General features: G+C 34.8%; 1 protein-coding gene across 1 annotated transcript in view; it reads right to left on the minus strand.

The window, feature by feature from the left end:
• Positions 1-22090, minus strand: part of HTT (huntingtin) — a 196843-nt gene that overhangs the window by 117556 nt on the left and 57197 nt on the right. The window contains exons 19-28 of the mRNA XM_044681771.1: positions 20176-20334; positions 19967-20064; positions 18590-18729; positions 16119-16182; positions 15155-15255; positions 8516-8662; positions 6463-6583; positions 4503-4579; positions 2509-2660; positions 1571-1773 (exon numbers count right to left, since the gene is read on the minus strand). Coding sequence (XP_044537706.1) covers positions 1571-1773; positions 2509-2660; positions 4503-4579; positions 6463-6583; positions 8516-8662; positions 15155-15255; positions 16119-16182; positions 18590-18729; positions 19967-20064; positions 20176-20334 — 1262 coding nt within the window. The remainder of the gene's footprint in view (positions 1-1570; positions 1774-2508; positions 2661-4502; positions 4580-6462; positions 6584-8515; positions 8663-15154; positions 15256-16118; positions 16183-18589; positions 18730-19966; positions 20065-20175; positions 20335-22090) is intronic.

A 22090-nucleotide genomic window follows, 5' to 3' on the forward strand; every position in this document is an offset into this window, starting at 1 on the left:
AAAGACTTGTACAAAAATATTTATAGCTGCGCTCTTTGTGGTGGCAAAAAATTGGAAAATGAGGGGATGCCTTTTGATTGGGGAATGGCTGAACAAATTGTGGTAAGGTTATGGAATACTACTGTGCTGAAAGAATAATGAACTGGAGGAATTCCATGTGAAATGGAATGTCCTCCTGGAATTGATGCAGAGTGAAAGGAGCAGAACCAGGAGAACATTGTACACAGAGACGGATACACTGTGGTACAATCGAATGTAATGGAATTCTCTACTAGCAGCAATGCAATGACCCAGGACAATGCTGAGGGATTTATGAGAAAGAATGCTATCCACATCCAGAGGAAGAACTGTGGGAGTAGAAACACAGAAGAAAAACAACTGCTTAAACACATGGATTGATGGGGATATTATTGGGGAGGTAGATGCTAAACAATCATCCTAGTGCAAATATCAATAATATGGAAATAGGTCTTGATCAATATACATGTAAAACCTAGTGGAATTGTGTGTCGGCTACAGTAGGGGTGGGGGGAGAACATTAATCACATAACCATGGGAAAATGTTCTAAATAAAAATAAAATAAAATAAAAAATAAAGAGAGCACTTTGCAAACAAAAAAAGCATCAAATAAACAGGAGTCATTTTAAGTAAGAATCATAGGCCCAAAAAAGAGATATAAGAAAATATCTCCTTCAGTCTCTTTTGGAAATAGGATAGACTACAAAGTGTTAGAGTATAGAAGACTCAAGATTTTTTTTATATGTTGGCTTAGTTTTACTGAATTTCCTTTTTTTCTTCTTTATTGTAAGGAATGAATTTCTGAAAGAAGCTGGGAAAAGGGATACAGTGGAAATTTTATGTGATGTAAAAGTAAAATATATCAATAAAAATTTATTTAAAAAAATAATTGTAGTACTTTCTTCCCTGTGGTAGAGATATGGAGATTCAAAGGTGCAGAATATTTCTTGTTTTTCAAACTAGGTTGCTGGGACAGTCAGGCTTAACAATATTTGTTAGAAAGGAAGAATCAATGGGGAGAAGGAAAGGTATATATAGAGAAATAACCATAGCATTAAATATAAAAGACATCAATGAAATGGAAAAAAAGAAAGTAGTATTAGGGAAGACTTTTAAATTTAGCACACTAGGCAATTAGGGTTAAGTGACTTATCTAGGGTCGCATAGCTAAGAAGTATCTGAGGCCAAATTTGAACCCAAGTCCTCCAGACTCTAGGCCTGGGTCTCTATTTACTGCACTGACTAACTATTCCTGATTCCATGTATTTAAAACTGGATCAAAGGTTTAGAACTGGAAAGAAGCTTAAAGCTTATGTCTAGTCTGACTATGTTAAGTTACCAATGAGGAAACTAAGGCCTGGATAGGCAAGGTGACTGAGCCAAGGCTACATTCACAGTACGTGGCAAATCTGGGGTCTGAACTGATTTCAAACCCACAATTTTTTCCACTGTGTAACACTGGGACAAAAAAAAAAAGAATAAATCATGTCATAGATGGAAAACAAGTTTTTACAAAAAATATCATCATGTTTGACATCACAAGAAATATACCTTTATTGCTGGCCCAGGAGTAACATCATCCAACACATGTGCACAGATATTAATGGCTTTCAGCAAATGAGAAAAGAGCTGTTCCACCATCTGAACCAAAACTCGGTCTCCCAGAGCTGGCCACGGCTCTTCTTGCTTCATGGCTCCTGGATTGGCATCATCTTCCGTAGTCCATGGGTTTTTCAAAGATTTAGGGGCACTAGCTATAAATACATCAATCTTGTTACTTCACAAATCAAATCCATGTTTACTATAGTATTTAAAGAAAAATTTTAATATATTCACTCACTTGACTAAGGACCAGTGTGAGCCAAAGTACAGCATGTTTATTAAGAACAGTGGATAATCCACTTTGACTAGAACATGTACAACTGAAGAAGTAACAAATAAATCTGGAAAGGTAGGGAAACTGCCCACTGTAATAAAGTCTTGAATGCAATGTTTGAATTTTTATATTGGTTTCTTGTCTGCTTTTCCAAATTCATACATGTGATTCTATCCATTAAGGAGCTCCTGAGAAGAAGATTCTCCCTATTGATAAAACAGGTCTCTGTTCTGTCTGCAATCCAAGAGAACGGTCACACAGCCCAGATACGTCAGAGAAACAACTTCACCCCAGGTTTTTCTAACTCTGAAGCAAGCCTTCTATCTACTATTCCAGACTGGCTATACTTACTTGTAGTTAAATTAGTAGGAAAAAAAGAACAGGGCTAATTTAAAACTACACTAGCAGAACGGTTGCTACAACACAGATAAACATATGAATTCAGTTTGTGGAAAATAGAAATGTTTGAATTCTTCATTAAGGGAGTGACTTATTATTCCAGCATGACCTCTTTTGCACATAAAAACTCTGAAAGTAAAGAAACACTCACAAGGGATAAAATTACTCAGGAGAAATTTAACTGAGATGACTGCCTAGATGCACTATAGAATACCTGCGAGCAAATTCCCAGCTAAGATAATAGCATCTTGATGTGCTGACAGATCCAGGGGGAACCAAGCTGAGGACAACAGGGTGAGAATTGTTGTAGCCATTCCAACTGTACAGCTCTTCCTAGATTCATCTGAGGGACTCAGGAGAGGAACCCTGAAAGAAGAAATTTCAGAGTCACACAACAATATCTTCTAAGGCAGATAAGACTTCCTTCTCTTCTCAAAACAGAAATTCGCTATATGTTTACATTTGTAAAGGGAAAAAATGGGCATTAAATATTATATATAACACAGTAAAGAATACATAATATATACCCGAATAAAATATTTTAAAATGAGAGGTACTACCTATATCTTTATGGAAGATACTGTAACCTTACTTTGCCTCAAATTTTAAGTTAGCATATTTACTCCTCTAAAATATTAATGCTTAAAACAGAACAATCATTTTAATCAAATAAAATCAAGTTTAGTTACAAAGCAATTGGTTGTTTCATGTAAAATAGGTGAGAAAATACTTGCAAACAAACACAAAGGAGCATAATCTATAGCTTTTTATTTCACTGAGTAGAATACAGAACTACAATAACTAAGCATGCTTTTTGAAACATTTCTCCATAAAAAAGTCTTCCTTGAACCAAATATATTGATATAAAATCAATGCTAACTACTAAAAATGATACAAAGATTTAAATGATCTTGAAGTTATTAGGTACTTATATTGAAGAAAATCAAAAATTCGGCATCTGAAGTGCAGTCATGTTTATTGTCCTAATTCAAATTTAATATCAGCTTAAAACACCTTTAATTTCCATGCATGAAAATTCATAAAATGCATAAATTCCCCCAATAATGTCTCAATTAATCAAGCTTAAAATTTTCTGGTAGGAACTACTAGGTTGTAAAGATTTCATTCAAGTATGAGCTGGGCAAGAGAATGTACTTGTCATCATCCAAAAGATGATCATGCAAAAGTAATCAGCACAAGGTCGATTCATTTTTTGAACCAAAGTTAAGAGGATATAACTTGCAGCAGCAAGAATATCTAAACCAACAAAAGCATGGATTACTATGGTATTATAGTTTATACTGGATAGCACTCTTTCAATTAGTAAAGTCATTCTCTACAAAATAGAGAGAAAGGAGGCTCCAAATTCAAGCTATAAATCACATCTTCAAGTTCATAAATGATAAATCTGAGAATCACATATAAGAGAAGCATAAGATTTGTATGAACATGTGCGCGCGCACACACACACACACACACACACACACACACACCCCACAAATAGTTTTGTATTCTAAAATAAACAAAAGGGGGCAGCTGGGTAGCTCAGTGTATTGAGAGCCAGGTCTAGAGATGAGCAGTCCTAGGTTCAAATTTGGCCTCAGACACTTCCTAGCTGTGTGACCCTGGGCAAGTCATTTTACCCCCATTGCAAAGCCCTTATCACTCTTCTGCTTTGGAGCCAATATACAGTAATGACTCCAAGATGGAAGATAAGGGTTTTTAGAAAAAAATAAAATAAAATAAAATAAAATAAAATAAAATAAAATAAAATAAAATAAAATAAACAAAAGATTAAAAGTACTTTTCAAATTTACCAAGAAGGGTGACTATTATCCCTATTTTAAAGATGAGAAAACTGGGTGGGGTTCAGAGAAATTAACTAGCCTCCCCATCGTCACAGATCAGCTAAGTATCAGAAACAATATTTGAACCCAGTCTTCTGGCTCTCAGACCACTCTTCTTTTACAACATAAAGCATATGCTTAAGTGTATCCTAGAATAAATAATCAATATACACGGCTCTGCAAACTAACTCCATCTTAGCCAAAGATATATCTAGGTAGTTTTCAACAGTTTATTTCAGACAGACAGATTTTTTTTTTAAAATTTTGAATGGTTCACTGACTTAAGAGTGAACTAACTGTGGACCCTGATATCTAAATGAAAATCTAATTCTTTTTAAGCTTATAGAATGAAGAAACATACCCACAATGCCATCCTAGACTCCAAATGCAAACCGGAAAAGCAGTAGAAAGAAGACACAAAGCTTCACAACAGCCAAACTGAAAAAAAAAAAAAAAAGTATGTCTATCAATTACCTGGCCAGAAGAACTGTATCAACCAAAAAATAAGAAATAAACTTTATCTTACTCTTCACAAAAATCCCTAGATACAATAAAAATTACAGACATGAAGAATGCTCATCATCAAGAATTATTTTCTACCTTAATATGTGTAGTTATTTTGGAAGCAAAAGCTGATCAACAGAACTTTTTCAAAATGAATAGCTGATTACCTTCCAAGTAAATAGATAAAAATAATCCTGCAGATAAAGCACAGTCAGGAAATGTTACATATATAGGGAAAATAGTTCTTAACTTTTTTGAAAAATATGTTCCTTATTTCTAATGAATAACAGATTAACAAAATATTACTAGTTTGCAATAGTATGCTATTTGAATTTTCAAAGGTTCCCTATGATTTTTGTAGAAACCCTAAGGAGTCTAAATAAGTGGAACCTTTCTCATGACACATCCCTGCCACTTACCACTCTGCTACCTGCAGCAAGTGACTTCTATTCTAGAGACCTTGGTATCTGGTTGTCTCGGCTATAAAATGAGGGCTTTAACCTCAATTATGTCCAAGCCCGTTTCAGCTCTAAAGAAGAAAACTGAGGGCCAGAGAGGTAGAACAACCTAACAAACATCTCTAGTTAAGAGCTAGTCAATAGTATACTCTTATGTTAGAATCCAGGTGTCCTTTTTCTCTTGGATCATGAGGCCTTCCCCATAAATAATGTGGCACTTAAAGTTCTAATCCAGGCACACCTCAAAAACTATACAGCTTTCCTCTTCTACTTCTATGAGTGCACACAACATAGTGAATCATAAGTACCAGCCTGACCAACCTCTTTTTAGATTTTCTAGTTCATACTTGGAACAGGTGTAATCAAGTGGTTATAATTAGCTCCAAGGCCTTATAGGCTGCTATGGTCATACTGTTTCCATTTGACAGATGAGGGAACAGCAACATTGTATGATGAACACCTGTGAATCACTTAGCAATTCTCAGTAGTACAATGATCTAAGATAATTCCAAAATACTTATGATGAAAAATGTTATCTACTTCCAGAGAAAAAAATGTTGTAATTTAAATTCAGATTGAAGCATATATATAATCTTTTTAAATGTATGTTTCCTCGGGGGGAGTGGGGGTTGTTGGTCTGTATTTTCTTTCACAATGACTAATACGGAAATATGGTTTATGTGACTACACATGCATAACCTACATCGAATTTCTTGCCTTCTTATATTGAAGGGGAAGGGAAGGAGAGAATATAGAACTCAAATCTTTAAAAAATAAATGTTAATAATTGTTTTTATGTGTAAAAAAGTAAAATATCTGAAAAAATTTTTAATTCTGTATGATGAAGTCAACACTAAGTAGCAAGGAAATTCTGTTCAAATTCTAAGTCAATACTAGCACCATGCTATCAGAGATAAAGAATCTTCTCTATCATTGCCTGAACATGCTTAGGAAATATATATTGTAAAAGGTAAGGGTTTTTCAGTGTTTGCTGTTGAATTTATCTTGGACAAAAGCAAAATTTATTAACAAAAATTAAGGTCCATTTCTTATTAGGCCTGAGAAAACAAAGATCAAATATTTCTCTTAAACCTAGGTTCAAATCTGGCCTCAGACACTTCCTAGCTGTGTGACCCTGGGCAAGTCACTTAACCCCCATTGCCTAGCCCTTACCACTCTTCTGCCTTGGAACCAATACATAGTATTGATTCTAAGGCAGATGGTAAGGGTTTAAAAAAATGTACTTAAGCAGAAGATGAAATAGGCTGTTACATCAACAGATTAACAGTAAACAGTGGCCTCTACGGGATACTACAAATAACATGATTCTATTGTAGCTGAATAAATAAAAATACCTACTGTAAGTGCTCGTGTAGTTGATGTTGTCAATGCATGGGAAACTGCTGCAATAACTCTGGAAAGGTTATTTTCCATCGTCACATCAGTTATACTTGGAAGCAAGTTATAACCTCTATATGTTCTAAGGAACAAAAGTATGATTTATTACCTTTAAAGCACAAGATTATTGAACAAATTTCAATGCTGAGAATAAATTAATTTTTATTTTGTGCTTTTTAACAATTAAAAACAAAATTAACACATACTTTTAGATTAAAATTGTAAATGACCACTGAAAATGATGTTTATGGGACAACTGGGTAGCTCAGTGGATTGAGAGTCAGGCCTAGAGATGGGGGAGGTCTTAGGTTCAAATCTGGCCTCAGACACTTCCCAGGTGTGTGACTCTGGGCAAGTCACTTGACTCCCATTGCCCACCCTTACCACTCTTCCACCAAAGAGCCAATACACAGAAGCTAAGGGTTTAAAAAAAAAATGACGTTTATGACACTCAGGTATGCTGGTGGTTCCTTAGTCTATACTGCAAATAGTTATCTTACCTACAAATATTTACCAACAACTAGATGGTATCAACACTTCAGGTATCTCAGTTAAATTCCATTGTCTAATGTACCCTTGTTACAAAGCAGTCAGGATGAGTTCCAAACATATGGGCAAAATTCAAAATTATAATAGGCAACAATAATAGCTTTGCATTTTTCTTGCATTTATATGGCAAATTCCCCTTATAAGGGTTAATTGCCTTTATCTCATTTGGTCCTCACAAGGAAGATAGGACAAATATTATTATCCCCATTTTACAAATGACAAATATGACCTGCTAAACATCAGACAGTTAATGAATGTCAAAGTCAGCATCAGAAGCCAGAAGCCAGATTTTGCCACCTGTCCATTACTCTTTCTATTATACATTAAATCTATAAACAAAATAAATAGGAAAAAGTCAAAGGACTACATTAAGTTTCTAGAAATTACTTAAAAGAAAACATGCATCACTTATTAGACAACCTTCTACTGATAAGGTTCTCTATTCAACTAAACTAATGTATAGCAAACCTCTATAAACGACATTTATATTCAAAGCATTTCCAACTTGATATAACATTGATAGGGTTTACTCTCTGCTAAAATGACCTTTAAGAAGGTCACAAGGAGAAAATATAGGAGGTATTTATGAGATAAAAATTCAAGTTTAAAAAATAACACTATCAGATGATAATCAAGTTAAATTATACAAAAGAATGTAGCATTGGTGGCAGTTAAATTTTCACTTTATAACCTGATATTTAAGAACAATTATATTCTAAACCTTTCAAACAGTTCCATTTGAAAATTAATTATAAACACTTTAACATTTCATTTCTGTTTTCACAAGAATATTGATCTGGTATTTTTCATAAATGTTTTCTTCTGACAAGAATATGCTAAAATTAGTTGTAAAAAATGAGAAAATACAACTAACTTCAAAAAAAGTTATACACAAAATATTAAAATGTCAAAGAAATTTTTGTACAAGTTTTTTAACTTAAATCTTTTAAATAAGAATAGAAGACATTTAAGAATAATGCCTGTCAGTCCATCTGACAAAGATTTTGTTCACTTAAGAGAGAAGTATAAGGAATTGCTTAAGTATACCAGTCATTTACTTGTCAATTTTTTTAAAAACCTATTGCTTGGTAGCAGATGGTCATGGTAAAAGAAATAAAATATAGCTTTTAAAAGACAGATGATTAAAAAATAACAATACTAATGCCCCCTTTTGCAAGCTTTTCTTTTAATAATCAAGCAGCAGGCTTAGTGGATAGAGAGCCAGGCCTGGAGACAGAAGGTGCTAGGTTCAAATCTGGCCTCAGACCCTTTCCATCTGTGTGACAAAGAGTAAGTCACTTAATACTCATTGCCTAGCCCTTACTGCTATTCTGCCTTGGAACCAATATATAGTATTGATTCTACAATGGAACGTAAGGATTTTTTTTTTTAATTTTAAGCCTTAAATGTAACAATCCAGTAAGGATTGGTAGACCTTAAACAAAGTAAATGTCAAATACCCTACCTGGTAATGGTGCTGACTGAAAAGTGAGAGGGAGGCTGAGTCTCATGCATTAGAAGTTTCAGGTAGACATTGCTTTGGTCCCTTGCTACAGCCACAACTGGATCAGTCTGTCCTTGGTCACAGTTATAAAACAACTTTGGAACAAGCCTTGAATACAAGGAAGGGAAAATCATGAAAACAACAAAACTATATATTAAAAAAAACATGCATCAATATTGTCTGTTATTGACCACCTGATGAATACAACTGATGAATACAAAGTTGTTTACGAGTTTCAAGATTTTGTTCACAAATGGACTTTAAGGAGACCAAAAATACAAAAACAAAGGTTACAACTGACAATGATACATTTTACAAAAACTGGCTAGGCTTCCAAAAGTTCTATCAAGATTGCACTCTTACAGAAAATGTTCATGCTTGAATTTCATTATCTAATAAGGAGAGCTGTTTGTTCTGAGTCTACGTGTACATTTGTGACCTTTCTCAAAATAAACCCATATTCAATGAGGGGAGGGAAAATGCCTTAACTGTTTAGTTCCACAAGAGTTTAACACTATTTTCTAAACAATAAATGAATAAGTATCTGAAGAATGAATCAGTAAAACCTTAACATAATATTCATTTATATATCATCAACAGATGGTTGTTTCACCTAATCACTACAACCTACCTCCTTTGTACCTCTGTAAGCAAAGTTTCTCGCATATGGAATGGTCTCCCTCCAAACAGTTTTGTTCTCTAGGACACCTTCTCTAATTCAAATGATATCTTCTCCATGAAAACTTAGAGCAAGAAATGACTTCTTCCTTAACTAATCTCACAGCACTTTATATTCCTTTTTTATACTTATCACATTCTAATCAGGAAAATATTTATATACATACATTGCCTCCTGTTTGATTCCATGAATACTAGCCCCCACTGATGGCACTTTTCCTCCTTCCCTGTCACCACTACCAAAGAGTTCCCAAGGGTCATTTGCCCTATTAACATAAGAAACCTAGAATTGCTATCTGTCTCACCATTTTACTCTTAGGACTTTAAGTTGTCTTTCTCAATTAGAATTTAAGCAAGCTCCTTGAAAGTAAGAACTGTTTCTCACATTTTCTATCTATTGCTAGTAGAGCATTGGGCGTTTAGCAAGTACTTACTAAATGTTCATTCATTTAATGTTAGAAAATTCATATTTATCATACTATTACCTTTAGTGTGAATAACACATTACAATGGAATTAAGTATGAATGGTTTGTTGGCAATGATGAGCTGATACAACTATTCTGGAAAGCTATTTTGAATTATGCAAATAAAGTGATTAAAATAGCCACATACTTTAACCAGTTTCCACTGCTGGGCTTATACACTGAAGCCACAGACAAAAAGAAAGTCTAGATAAACACTGAAATATTTATAGCTATTCTTTTTTGTGGAAGCAAAGAATTAGAGAAATAGTAGATTCCTAGTGATCAGGAAGGATAAATAAATTGTGGCATATGCCAACATCCCTCACCACTTCAGTCCGTTCTACACATTACTACCAAAGTAATTTGCTATAAAAACAGATTAGAGGGGACATTTGGGTGGCTCAGTGGATTGGGAGCCAGGCCCAGAGACGGGAGGTCCTGGGTTCAAATCTGGCCTCAGGCACTTCCTAGCTGTGTGACCCTGGACAAGTCACTTGACCCCCATTGCGTAGCCCTTACCACTCTTCTGCCTTAGAACGAATTGATTCTAAGACATAAGGTAAGGGTTTAAAAAGAACAGATTAGACTATGAGACTCCTCTCACTCAATCAATTCCAATTATTTTTTTATTGCCTGTAGAATAAAATGAAAAATCCTCTAGCTGATTAAAGTTATGATATAAAGACTATCTTTACAGCCTCACTGAATATTCTACTTTCCACAATCACATCTAGTCCTAATTTCTTTATTTATTTTTTCTATTTCATTATCCACAAATACCTTTGCATTGGCCATTGCTCATATCTGGAATGTACCACTTCCTCACCTCCATTCCAAATGTTTCATTTTCCTTAAGATATAGCACAAGCTTTATCTTTTCCATGAAGCCATTCCTGATCTCCACAAATGCTAGTATCCATCTTCTCAAACTATCTTATGTCTAACTACTTTGTATATTTTTGTATTTATTTACATTGTACTTCTTTTGGTTAAAAATTCATCTAAACTCACCTACAGACATAAAAAGTAGAGGATCTGCTTCTTCTATGATTTTTTTGTAGCATCATCTTTAATATTCAGTTCATATATACATTTTACATTTATCATAGGTCTCTATGATAAGTATATATGCTTGTAGGTATGTGTGAAGTGCCCCACTTATTTGGAACACTGCGTGTATTTTCAGATTTTTTTCTAGATATTGATTAATTTTAGTGATTTTTTTCCCCTCCTCTTTTTCTTTAAAAAAATTTTTTTGTTATAGGACATGGGACACAAATATATTTACATTTATATATATGTATATATAAATCCCCCCACCAGTAAACATTAGAAAGAAATTTCTACATTAGTAGAAATTATTTTATCCTTTTTACTTGTATCCTTAGCACCTTAGAAAAGTGCTAAGTGAAATAGGTGGTAGGTACCTAATACTTATTGATCAATTGATGAGTGTAATGGAATATTATCTTGTCATAATGATAAATGCAGAGAAATACGGAAAGACTTAAATGAACTCATACAAAGTGAAGTAAAGCAAGAAAACAGTATGTACAATGAAGACAACTATATAAATGGAAACATCTCTAAAAACTACTAAAACTGGATGCTACGAAAAGAAACAAAATTATTACTTTTTTGAAGATGGCAATAATGATTTAAACAGATAACCCTAAAGAGTCAACTAAAAAATTAAGAGAAACAATTATCAATGTCAATAAACTTGCAAGATATACAATAAGCACACAAAAATTATTGGGCATTTCTGTAAGTTATAAACAAAACCAAGGTATAAGAGACAGAAAGAGAAATTCCATTTAAAAAAACTACACAATATATAAAATACCTAGAAGTCAACCTACTAAAACAACTAGAATCTCTATGAATGCAACTAAAAAACATTCCTTGCACAAAAAGAGATGCAAATAACTGGAGAAATACTGCTTGCTCATGAGATTGCCAAATCCATTTTTAAAAACTGACAAGATTATCAAAATGAATTGACTTATACAATACACCAAATCAAAGGATTACTTTTCAGAGCTAGAAAAAAATAATATTCACCTACAGAAACAAAAAGTCATGCATCTCACAAGAAATTATTTTTGAAAAAGTAGGGGAGGGCTTACCAGATCTCAAACCATACTACAAAGTCATAACATCAAAACTACTTAGGAGTAGTTAAAAAATAGAAAATTCTATTGATGAAATAGATTAGGTTCACATTATCTAGAAGCAAATAAGGAGAGTAGTCATGGGTTTGAAAAAATGCAAAGATCTCAGCCAGTGGGGAAAAAAGATTGCTATTCTGGAAAGCAGCCTGGTTAGAAACTATGTATTGACCAAGATCTCATATCTTGATGGACTCAGCACATCACATACCAAGAAAGTCAATGTGACTTAAATGATGACATCATAAATTAAAGGAACAAGGAAGAAATTACCTGTCAGATTTATGCAAAGGGGAAGAGTTCATGACCAAGCACTAGAGAATATCACAGAATGCTAAATGGGTATATATAGGTTAAATTTTGATTACATAGAATTAAAGCGTTTGGGCACAAAAAAGTTTGCATCGAGTTTCTCTGATAAATATTTTAAGATAGTAGGAAACTGATTCAAATTTAGCAGAATAAGTCATTCCCCAACCAAGAATTGGTCAAAGGATATAAGTGGCAGTTTTAGAGGAAGAAATCCAAAGCTATCAATAGCTATATTTTAAAATGCTCCAAATCACTAATAATTCAGGAAATATAAATTGAAACAATACTAAGGATCTGCCTCAAACCCTTTAGTTTGGTAAGGATAACAAAAACAGAAAATGGCAAATGCCAGAAAGGTCATAGGAAAATAGGTATATTGCTGGTGCAATGACTATAGACCTGGTCTAGACATTCTACAAAGTAATTTCATATGAATACTAAGTCTATAATCCAAAGAAATCAATGAAAGAGGAAAGGGATCCATATATACAAAAATATTTTTATCAGCTCTTTGTGTAATGGAAAAGAAATAAAAACTGAAGTAGTGTCCATCAATTTGGGAATAACTAAACAAATTATAATAAATAGATATGATGGAACACTATGATACTGTATGAAATGCTGGAGTTGATATTCATTGAAACCTGGGACAACATGGAAACCTGGAATGAAATGATATACAGTAAGATGAACAGAACCAGGAAAACTATTTCTACAAGAGCAATATTATAAAAACAACTTTGAAAGACTTAAGAATTCTAATCAAGCACTAACCAACTTCCTAACAGAGACTAATGATGGACTCAGCACAGCTTCAGATAGATAGACAAACAGATAGACAGGCAGAGAAACATTAAGACAGACAGATAGATAGGTAGGTAGGTAGGAAGGCAAGAAGGCGGGAAGGCAGGCAGGGGAGGAATATTGTCAATTCAGGAATTTGTTTAGCTTGACTATAAATGTTTGTTAAAAGGGCTATGTTTTTCATTTTTCTTTTCAAATGGGGAGGAAGGAGATGAGGAGAGAAGATAAACTTTCATTATTGAAAAAAATAAAATTAAGCTTGATAAAAAGAAACAATAAACAGCAAGCTTGGCCCAAAAGAATTAATATGAGAAGATACATCTCCCCCTCACTCCTTTACAGAAGTCAGGATCATAGAACTTTTCGTATAACATCAAATTTTTTAAAACATTGATCAGTTATACTCAATTTTTTTCTTTTTTTAAAAATTTCTTTGTTTAAGGGATGGCTCACTGAAAAGAAAATACTTAAGGGGAAATCTAGGTGATATGAAAACAAAAGACAAGTCAAAATACATATATTTTAAAAAGAGAATGGTACTTAAATGAATAGAGGAGCAAACAAATGATGCTGATTGCCTAGCTATTTGAATGGTGATTTATTCATTTACATTGTTAATAAAAACAAGGGACTTTTGACAGGTTTTCCAAGCCCCTCCAGTCCATCCATCATAGCAATAAAGGAGTAATTTTTCCTAAACAAAGACCTAGCTACCACTCTACTAAAAAAGGTCCACATCTCCAACTGCCCACCAAGTGCCTGACAGTTAAAAACCCCCAAAACCTAGCAAAAAAATATCCTTTAAATATCATTTCATGCTACTCTCCTTCATATACACTACACTATATTTCAACCAAACTAAGTCACCCTCCATCCACTCATACATACATGTTTTGTAATCAAGTTCCCATTCCTTGATTATATTCTTTTAACCCAGGGGTTCTTTTAAAACCCCTATTTTCTGTCCCAGTAACAACCCTAAGACACTTGGGCAAGGGGTAGGCAAACTAGGTTAAGTAACTTCTTGCCCAGGGTCAGACAGCTAGCAAGTGTCTGAGGCCATATTTGAATGCTAGTCCTCCTAACTCCAGGCCTGGAGCTCTGTCCACTGAGCCATCTAGCTGCCTATAACCCAGAGGTTCTTAATATGGGGACAATTAAGTTGTTTTTTTAAAATCTTTTGATAACCAAATACTTCAACATAATGGCTCCTTCTGTAGTCCTAAATATTTTATTTTTGCACTTAAAAACATATTTTAAGAAGTCATCCACAGATATCAGCAGACCATCAAAAGGGTACAAAACAAAAATGAATAAGACTTCCTGATTTAATCTGAAAACTCTTCCCTCCCTTTCTTCACTTGGCAAATTTCTATCACTGAAAGTCCAATTAAAATGTCATGGCATCCACAAAGCCTTCCTAATTTCCAGTGACTTGTTCCTCAGGGATCACACATCACTTCCTTTGATCTGTCTAATACCCATGTGCAATACTGCAGATAGTGGGTTCTCCTACTAAACTGTTTACCTTCCCTACCACTTAGCAAAGCAGTCTTTACATTGTTTTTTTGATGTAGTCATTTTCAGTTGAGAGATCAGGAAAGAGAATAAGAAGATGATAACCTTGAAGGAAGAAAAAGACATTAATAGATCAAGATAAAGAAAGAGAAATTCCAGGCATGAAGAACCACCCACAAAAATGTATGGAAAGAGGAAAAGGTCAGACAAGATGAGAGCATAAGAAGAGACTAGTATGAGATCAAGTTACAAAAGTAGGTTGGAAACACTGTAGGGCTTTGAATACTAGACTCAAGAATGTGGATATTTTTTCCTCTAGGAAACAAGGGGCCACTAAGAGCTTTTGAGCAGAAAAGTAACAGAGTCAAAGCTATGAACTGCAAAGATGATTTTGGAAGCTACAAACAGGATGGATTAGAGAAATACAAAACTGGAAACATATTAGCAACAAAGAAACCAAATGAGTTTTTAAAATGTGTTCTTAAAAATTACTTCAATCACTCTCTGAAATAGATGGATTAGTAATTCAGAATTACCAATGAATTAGTAATTCAAGGAAAAGCCCATATATGGTTAACAGAAGATCTTCTGTTCCCCTGAATTGAGCATTTAAATCTGTTTTGATTTTAGTTCACATCTTTGTGGCTCATACCTTATTAATGAAGATGCAGCAACATGTCTCACCCTAGGATCTTCATCTCCAAGTAAATAGATGACAACATTATTGAGCACTCGATCCTGCAATTTTAAAAGCTTTGGGGAAAGGAAAAGAAAGATTAAACAATAGTCATACTTCACAGTTAGGTAGTGTCTTGAAGATTCATAAAGTATGCTTCTCGCAACCATCTGAGGAAATAAAAACAAGAAGAAAAAAAGAAACCTGCACCCAGATCCTGAGTTGATCTGAAATGCCAGAGGACAACTGATTTATTGGCTCATGTAAATCTAGGCAAAGGACAGGCAAAATATTTGTCATTTTAACACATTATAAAGAAGCACGTTATTAGACAAAGTAATATTACCAAAGTTCAGTTAAGTCTCCTATGAACAATGTTATTAATGGACAACTGGTTATGTAAGGTTATACGTTGTTTCATGACAATACAATGAGGTAAAGTATTTTTGGTCAAATATTAATGAAATTATTGTTAATTAAATTAACTGAAGCAAATTATTCTGGGCCTTATGAATTAACATACAAAAAATCATCAAGAAAATCTCTGAATACATGATAACATTATTGCTATCATTTATAAAGGGCAATTTAAGGATTATAAAACATTTTACATGTCACCTCATTTTATTCTCACAACAACCCTATGAGGTAGGTAGTATTATTATTAGTATCCCCATTTGAAAGAAGAAACTGAGGTTAACAGAGGTTAAATAACTTATCCAGGAGAGAAAGTTTCTTTCAAACTCAACTCAGGGTTCTATGGCCCACATCTTCTAGATGTTGAATAGTTTCAACAGTGAAAATAAGATCACTACCTTCAAATGAAATCAAATAATGTGGACTCAAAGAATTTAAACACTATGAACTATCTATGATGCACTATCTAATTCCTACTCTTATAAAATGAAAAATCCACTACACCAGAAAGTAGTTTGCTTACCCCAGTATAATGATGAGATCCTTTGTGTAAATGGTCTGCTTTTGCCTCCAAAAAGCTAATTAACCTGAAAAAAGAAAAATAACAAAGAGGTAATAAGGAAGAGAATACTTGAAAATAAAGCTGTTATAGGTAGTAACTCAAAATGACAAAAAGTCTCCTTGTTTTCGAAGAATAAGTCATGACAGACGAGATATCAGAGGTTATCCAGTCCAACTCACAGACAAAGCCATCTTTTCAACAACATGCCTGACAACCCACTAACATCTTCCTTTTTTTTAACCTTTAATCCTTTTATTAAATTCTACAAGAATCCATTTCACTAATGGAGAGGATAGAAAGTTATTGCTTTTATCAAACTGCTTTCATAATCTAAGAGGCAATATAGCATCATTCACTTAATCTTGAAACAGTTCAAAAATGTATACTCAATACTTTAAAATCTTTGCAAAACTGGACAAAAAAAATTAGAATTTGATAAATGAAAGTTTTCTTTCTCAAAGGAGAAAAAATGTTAATATAAGAACTAAGATAATACATAGCATTTAATTTGATAAATGAAAAGACTGATGGGGGCATACAGATGTAGTTTCTTTTTCTTTTTCATAAAAAATCTGAAGTTTTAAGGATATGAAAAATCAACTAACTATACCTACATTTGCTCAAAAAAAAATTTGAGGCAAAACACTAAAATCTCCTTTAAAGAAATCCATAATTTGTAGCAAAGATGAAAAAAGTCATAAAAGTCAATGTTGGGGAGACTTCAAGAAGATAAGAACACTAGTGCATTGCTCATGAAGCTGTGGATGAATATTCTATTCAATTCTAGAAAGCAATTTGTAATTATGAAGATAAAGTGATTTTAATATGCAGGTCCTTCAGCCCAAAGATTACTACTTTAGTAAGTTTATACCCCACTGAAAAAAGAAAGTCGTCATATATACCAAAATATTTATAGTTATGAAAGCAATTGGAAACAAAGTAGATGCTCATCAATTGGACTGTGGGACATGAATGTACTAGAATACTTAATGTACTACATACAAGAAATTAGGAAAAGGATGAACACAGAGACACATACAAAGATCTATAGGAACAGCTGTAGAGTGAAGAAAGAAAAACAAAGAAAACAAAAAATGTGAACAGAAAGAACAATGTCCTTTACACACACACACATACACACACACACACACACACACATACATACACACATACATACAATCAAAAGTAAATGTTGCAAAATTATAAAAAATAAGCATGTCTGGAAAGAAGAGCTACTGGGCGATTGTCAAGTTGGCAGAGTAGCAAGAAGCAATATAGCCAAGCTCCTGTCCACAAAACTCTATAGATCTAGAAAATGTGTCAGAACAAATCCTGATGGAAAAATCCAGAAAAACTCACAAAGTATCTTTAGTCAGGCCTAAGTCAGCTCAGGTAGGCCTGCTGACACAAAGGACTGGATTGAAGCAGGCGCATATCATAGAAAACTCAGGGAAAAGCTGGGCATCAGCCCAAAACGAGGCCCTATGCCCTCTTGGGGCATTACCAGAAATAAAATAAGATACTGAAATGCAAACAAGTGGCCACTGGCAGCTTTCTTGCCCTCTCCCCCACTGTGAGTCACAAGCCTGCATGCAGTATTTCCAATGAGGGAGTTCCAGGTAGAACACTGAGAAAAGAGGAAGTTCAAAAGCCAGCAGCAATAGCAGGAGTTGGGCTCAGCCCATAGATGCAGAATGGGATCCCATTTCCAAAACCTGGACCAAGCAGCAGAAAAATGATTCAGGAAGTAAATCCAGACCAAAGGAGAACCTGAAGTTCTGTCCCTCTGAATCTGCAAAATTCCTAGCTGGCTAACTGGTGTTGAGTCCAACAGTATCTGCTCTGGTTCAAATCCAAACCAAGGTCAGGAATTTGCAGAGCTCATACATGGGGCGGGGAGGCCAGGGCAGAAAACACTTTGCTGTGAATCAGACCACTCTGGAAGTACTGAAAGCGGGTAGGTCTCCAGCCTATCGCTGAAGTTCTAGTAATACAACACTCAATACCCAAAGTAGAAAGAACAGGAACAGACCAAAGCTCCCTTCTGGAGGTTTTGCAGAGCCCCGCTCTAATAATACCAACTCTGAAGTGAGGAAGTAGGCTGAAAAAAAATGAGAAAACAAAAAAAGAACCCTATCATACTGAACTTATCATGGTGACAGGAAGTACAGAAGAGAATGACTCTAAAATATCTATGAGCAACGCCTCAGAGTAAAATAAAGTTTGGGTATAAACTCAAACAGAATGCCTGGAAGAGATAAAACAAGGGGAGAAATTTTGGCAATATAAAAAAACAAAACTAAGAGTGACAAACTTGTAGAAATATGCCTGTTTTAACAAATGGGCTTTCCATTTTTATGCCAGATTATAGAAGTCTATTGACTATATCTCTGTGAGTGAATTAACAGTGCACTAAAAGCATAATCACTTACCTAAAGTCAATTTCTGCAAGAGTATCCAAAAGTTCTGTCCTGACCAACCAGTAGGAGCTATTTCTCAGAGTTAAGACATCAATGATCAACTGTAATCCTAATTCACTAAAGCAACTGCTGCATAAACTCATGACACAATGCTGAAAAAACAAGAATTTTCAACGTTTATAGAGTATTACTTACAACACTACACATCAGCAATATGATAGTCATTTTCACAACATAACCAAATCAAATACCCGTATGTTGGGATAATTATAAATCAAAACCAACTCAAATGTTAGCATTTGGGGATAATTGATATAACATTCATTTGGATCAACAAAAATATCTCTCCTAAACAGCGACTAAGAATTATACTGGTAACTATACTTAGTGAAGGAACTATTTAAAAAATTATACTCCTTATCTTCACTAATATTTTTCTATTCTATTTGGTCCTTAGTTTATTATGTGCTACTAACCCTGGCCAGAAACCATAGCTCACATTTGTACATAGTTTTATAATAACAAAGAGTCCCCTAGGCCAAGAGTTCTCAACTGGGAATTGGTGAACTTGTTATTTTAATATTTTGATAATTTTAGTTAAACATAATTGGTTTCCTTTGTAATCATATTTTACCTTATGCATTTAAAAATATTATTCTAAGAAAAGGCTCATAGGTTTCACTACTGACACTAGTTCATGATGCTAAAAAGATTAAGAACAAGTGCCCTTCAAGGCAGCTAGGTGGCTCAGTGGATAGAGAGCTAAGCCTAGCGATGGAAGGGTTGGGGTTCAAATTTCACCTCAGATACTTCCTACCTGCATGATCCTGGGCAAGTCACTTAACTCTCCCTCCCTAGCCCTTACCACTCTTCTTCCTTGGAATCAACACATACTATTAATTCCAAGATGGAAGGTTAGTGTTTAAATATTAAAAAAAAAAAAAAGAACCAATGTAGTATTATATCAACTAGAAACAGATCTCTGTCATATATTGACTTAGAAAACCACATATTAACATTATGTTGCACTGAATTTTATTATTTTATTAAACATTTCCTAATCACATTTTAATTGAATTTGACACTTCTATCCTAGACAGACATTAATGTCATTTGATCCTCAAAACAATTCTTTTAGCAAATTCTCATTTTATGGAAAATTGAGATATAAAGTGATTAAAATAACTTGTTCAGAGGCACACAACTAAAAAATGGACTAAAACCTATGTCTTCTGGGATCAAAACTAATACTCATTCCAGTAAATAAAGTTGTATGCATAAGACAGCACAAGTATCAATCAGGCACTGAGAAACATTCAGATAATGAGGCCCTATTCACAATGGAGCATCTTCATATAAAAAGGATAGGATAGAAAGAATAATGCTCACCCTCACAGCTGTGCAAGCCAGCTTGCAGGTAACTGAAGATTCATCTTTCAAAGTTTTCTGCAATAAAGGGATACAGTCCACCAGGGAAAAGGTATTACCTAAATAAAAAGGTTGAAAATGTTTTTCTACAAATCTAAATACAAGTGTTTCAAGGCCATTTTTAAACAAGATATTTGATGTAGGTAACAACTTAAGAAGTCTGCCTTTACCTGTTGAATTTCTGACAGCTGTCAACCAGTTTTCCACACTGAAGCGAGATTTATTAAGAATAGAGTAGATAATGGTCCCACAAAGAATAGCAGTAGCTCCTCGGATCTGTGGGTCTCCATGATCAATATAGTTCAAAACATCTGAGACATATTGATCCTCTACGGAAATAAATCAAACAACTATTATATATAAGCTTCTTTACCATCAAACTATAAATCCAGTTAAAGTTTTTATAATCAGGAAAAATTCTTGAAAACACAACCATACTTTGAACACCAGCCTAAATCTACAAAAACCTAAACAAGAGAGGAATGTGAATTTGGAGAAGGCTTAAATAATTCACGATTTGAAGTTATAAAAGAATGTAACCAACAGAATGCAGCACACAAAAGGGTGGCAAGGATTTCTAGGAATCGCCTATTCAAAATAACGCATTTCAAACATATTAAATAATCTTCCTAGCTTTCTTTTCAAGAAGCCTTCCTATTATTGCAATATGGTATAAGTCTGTTACTTGTTATGGATAATATGATGCTGATGGTAAATGTGAGTCACCAGGGGCCTACAACTATCTTGCCCTTCAAACCCCGTTGGGCAAGATCTCTTATGTAAATTAGTTGTCACCATCCAATGCCAACCAGATGGAAAGATCTATCTCTACCTACCTAAGAGATCTCTGAAAAACCATCCCAATAGAGAAGCATGGAGAAGCTGGAGACTATGAATAACAGCCTAGCAAGACCCATTTGGAATATTATTTATGTAGGTATTAACCTAACTGTGCTCGCGAAATGTTATGGATAATATGATGCTGGTGGTAAATGTGAGTCACCAGGGGCCTGGGAGCCTGTAATTAAACTAGGAGGAGATTTGGAGCTATCAGTGATGAGCAGCCTCAGCTGTGGTGCCCAGTCAATCTCCACTGCTAACTGTAGGTTCCTTTAAGGTGTTGAGTGGGTGGCCCCTCCCTGCTGAAGTAACTGCCTTCCTACTGGGTGAGAGCAGAACCCAGCAGGAAATGTGGCTCAACTTCCTGGTTACAATGGAGGCTTAGCTTCCACTTCACAGTAACCTCAGCTTCTTAATATTCTCTCCTCTCCTCTCCTCTCCTCTCCTCTCCTNCTGGAGACTATGAATAACAGCCTAGCAAGACCCATTTGGAATATTATTTATGTAGGTATTAACCTAACTGTGCTCGCGAAATGTTATGGATAATATGATGCTGGTGGTAAATGTGAGTCACCAGGGGCCTGGGAGCCTGTAATTAAACTAGGAGGAGATTTGGAGCTATCAGTGATGAGCAGCCTCAGCTGTGGTGCCCAGTCAATCTCCACTGCTAACTGTAGGTTCCTTTAAGGTGTTGAGTGGGTGGCCCCTCCCTGCTGAAGTAACTGCCTTCCTACTGGGTGAGAGCAGAACCCAGCAGGAAATGTGGCTCAACTTCCTGGTTACAATGGAGGCTTAGCTTCCACTTCACAGTAACCTCAGCTTCTTAATATTCTCTCCTCTCCTCTCCTCTCCTATTCTCTCCTCTCCTCAGTCTCTTTAGCCTTGGTGATGTTGAAGGAATTACAGGAACTCACAGATTTAGGCTAAGGGATTTATTTTAAACTGGAAAGGGAAAACTAAAGTTAAGAGGGTTCAAGGTCTTATGAAGCTGTTGCTAGGGCTTGTTGGCAAAGCTGGCAAGTGTTGGCTATGGACCTAGAAGGTAAGGTCAGGCTGAGGGAACCAGCCCTCAGCCAGAGATAACTTGACACTGGCCTGATGTTATTTGATCCACCAGCTAAACAAATAAAGTTGTTGAGTTGTTCTAGGGATGTCCCTAACCACTAGACTACTCTAAACTAATTCCTGCCCACGTTCCACAACTCTCCTCCCTTCAACCTCCCGGAGTCCCCAAGGGAAAGTCAG

Source organism: Gracilinanus agilis, chromosome 6 (assembly GCF_016433145.1).
Source record: "Gracilinanus agilis isolate LMUSP501 chromosome 6, AgileGrace, whole genome shotgun sequence".
NCBI lineage: Eukaryota > Metazoa > Chordata > Mammalia > Didelphimorphia > Didelphidae > Gracilinanus > Gracilinanus agilis.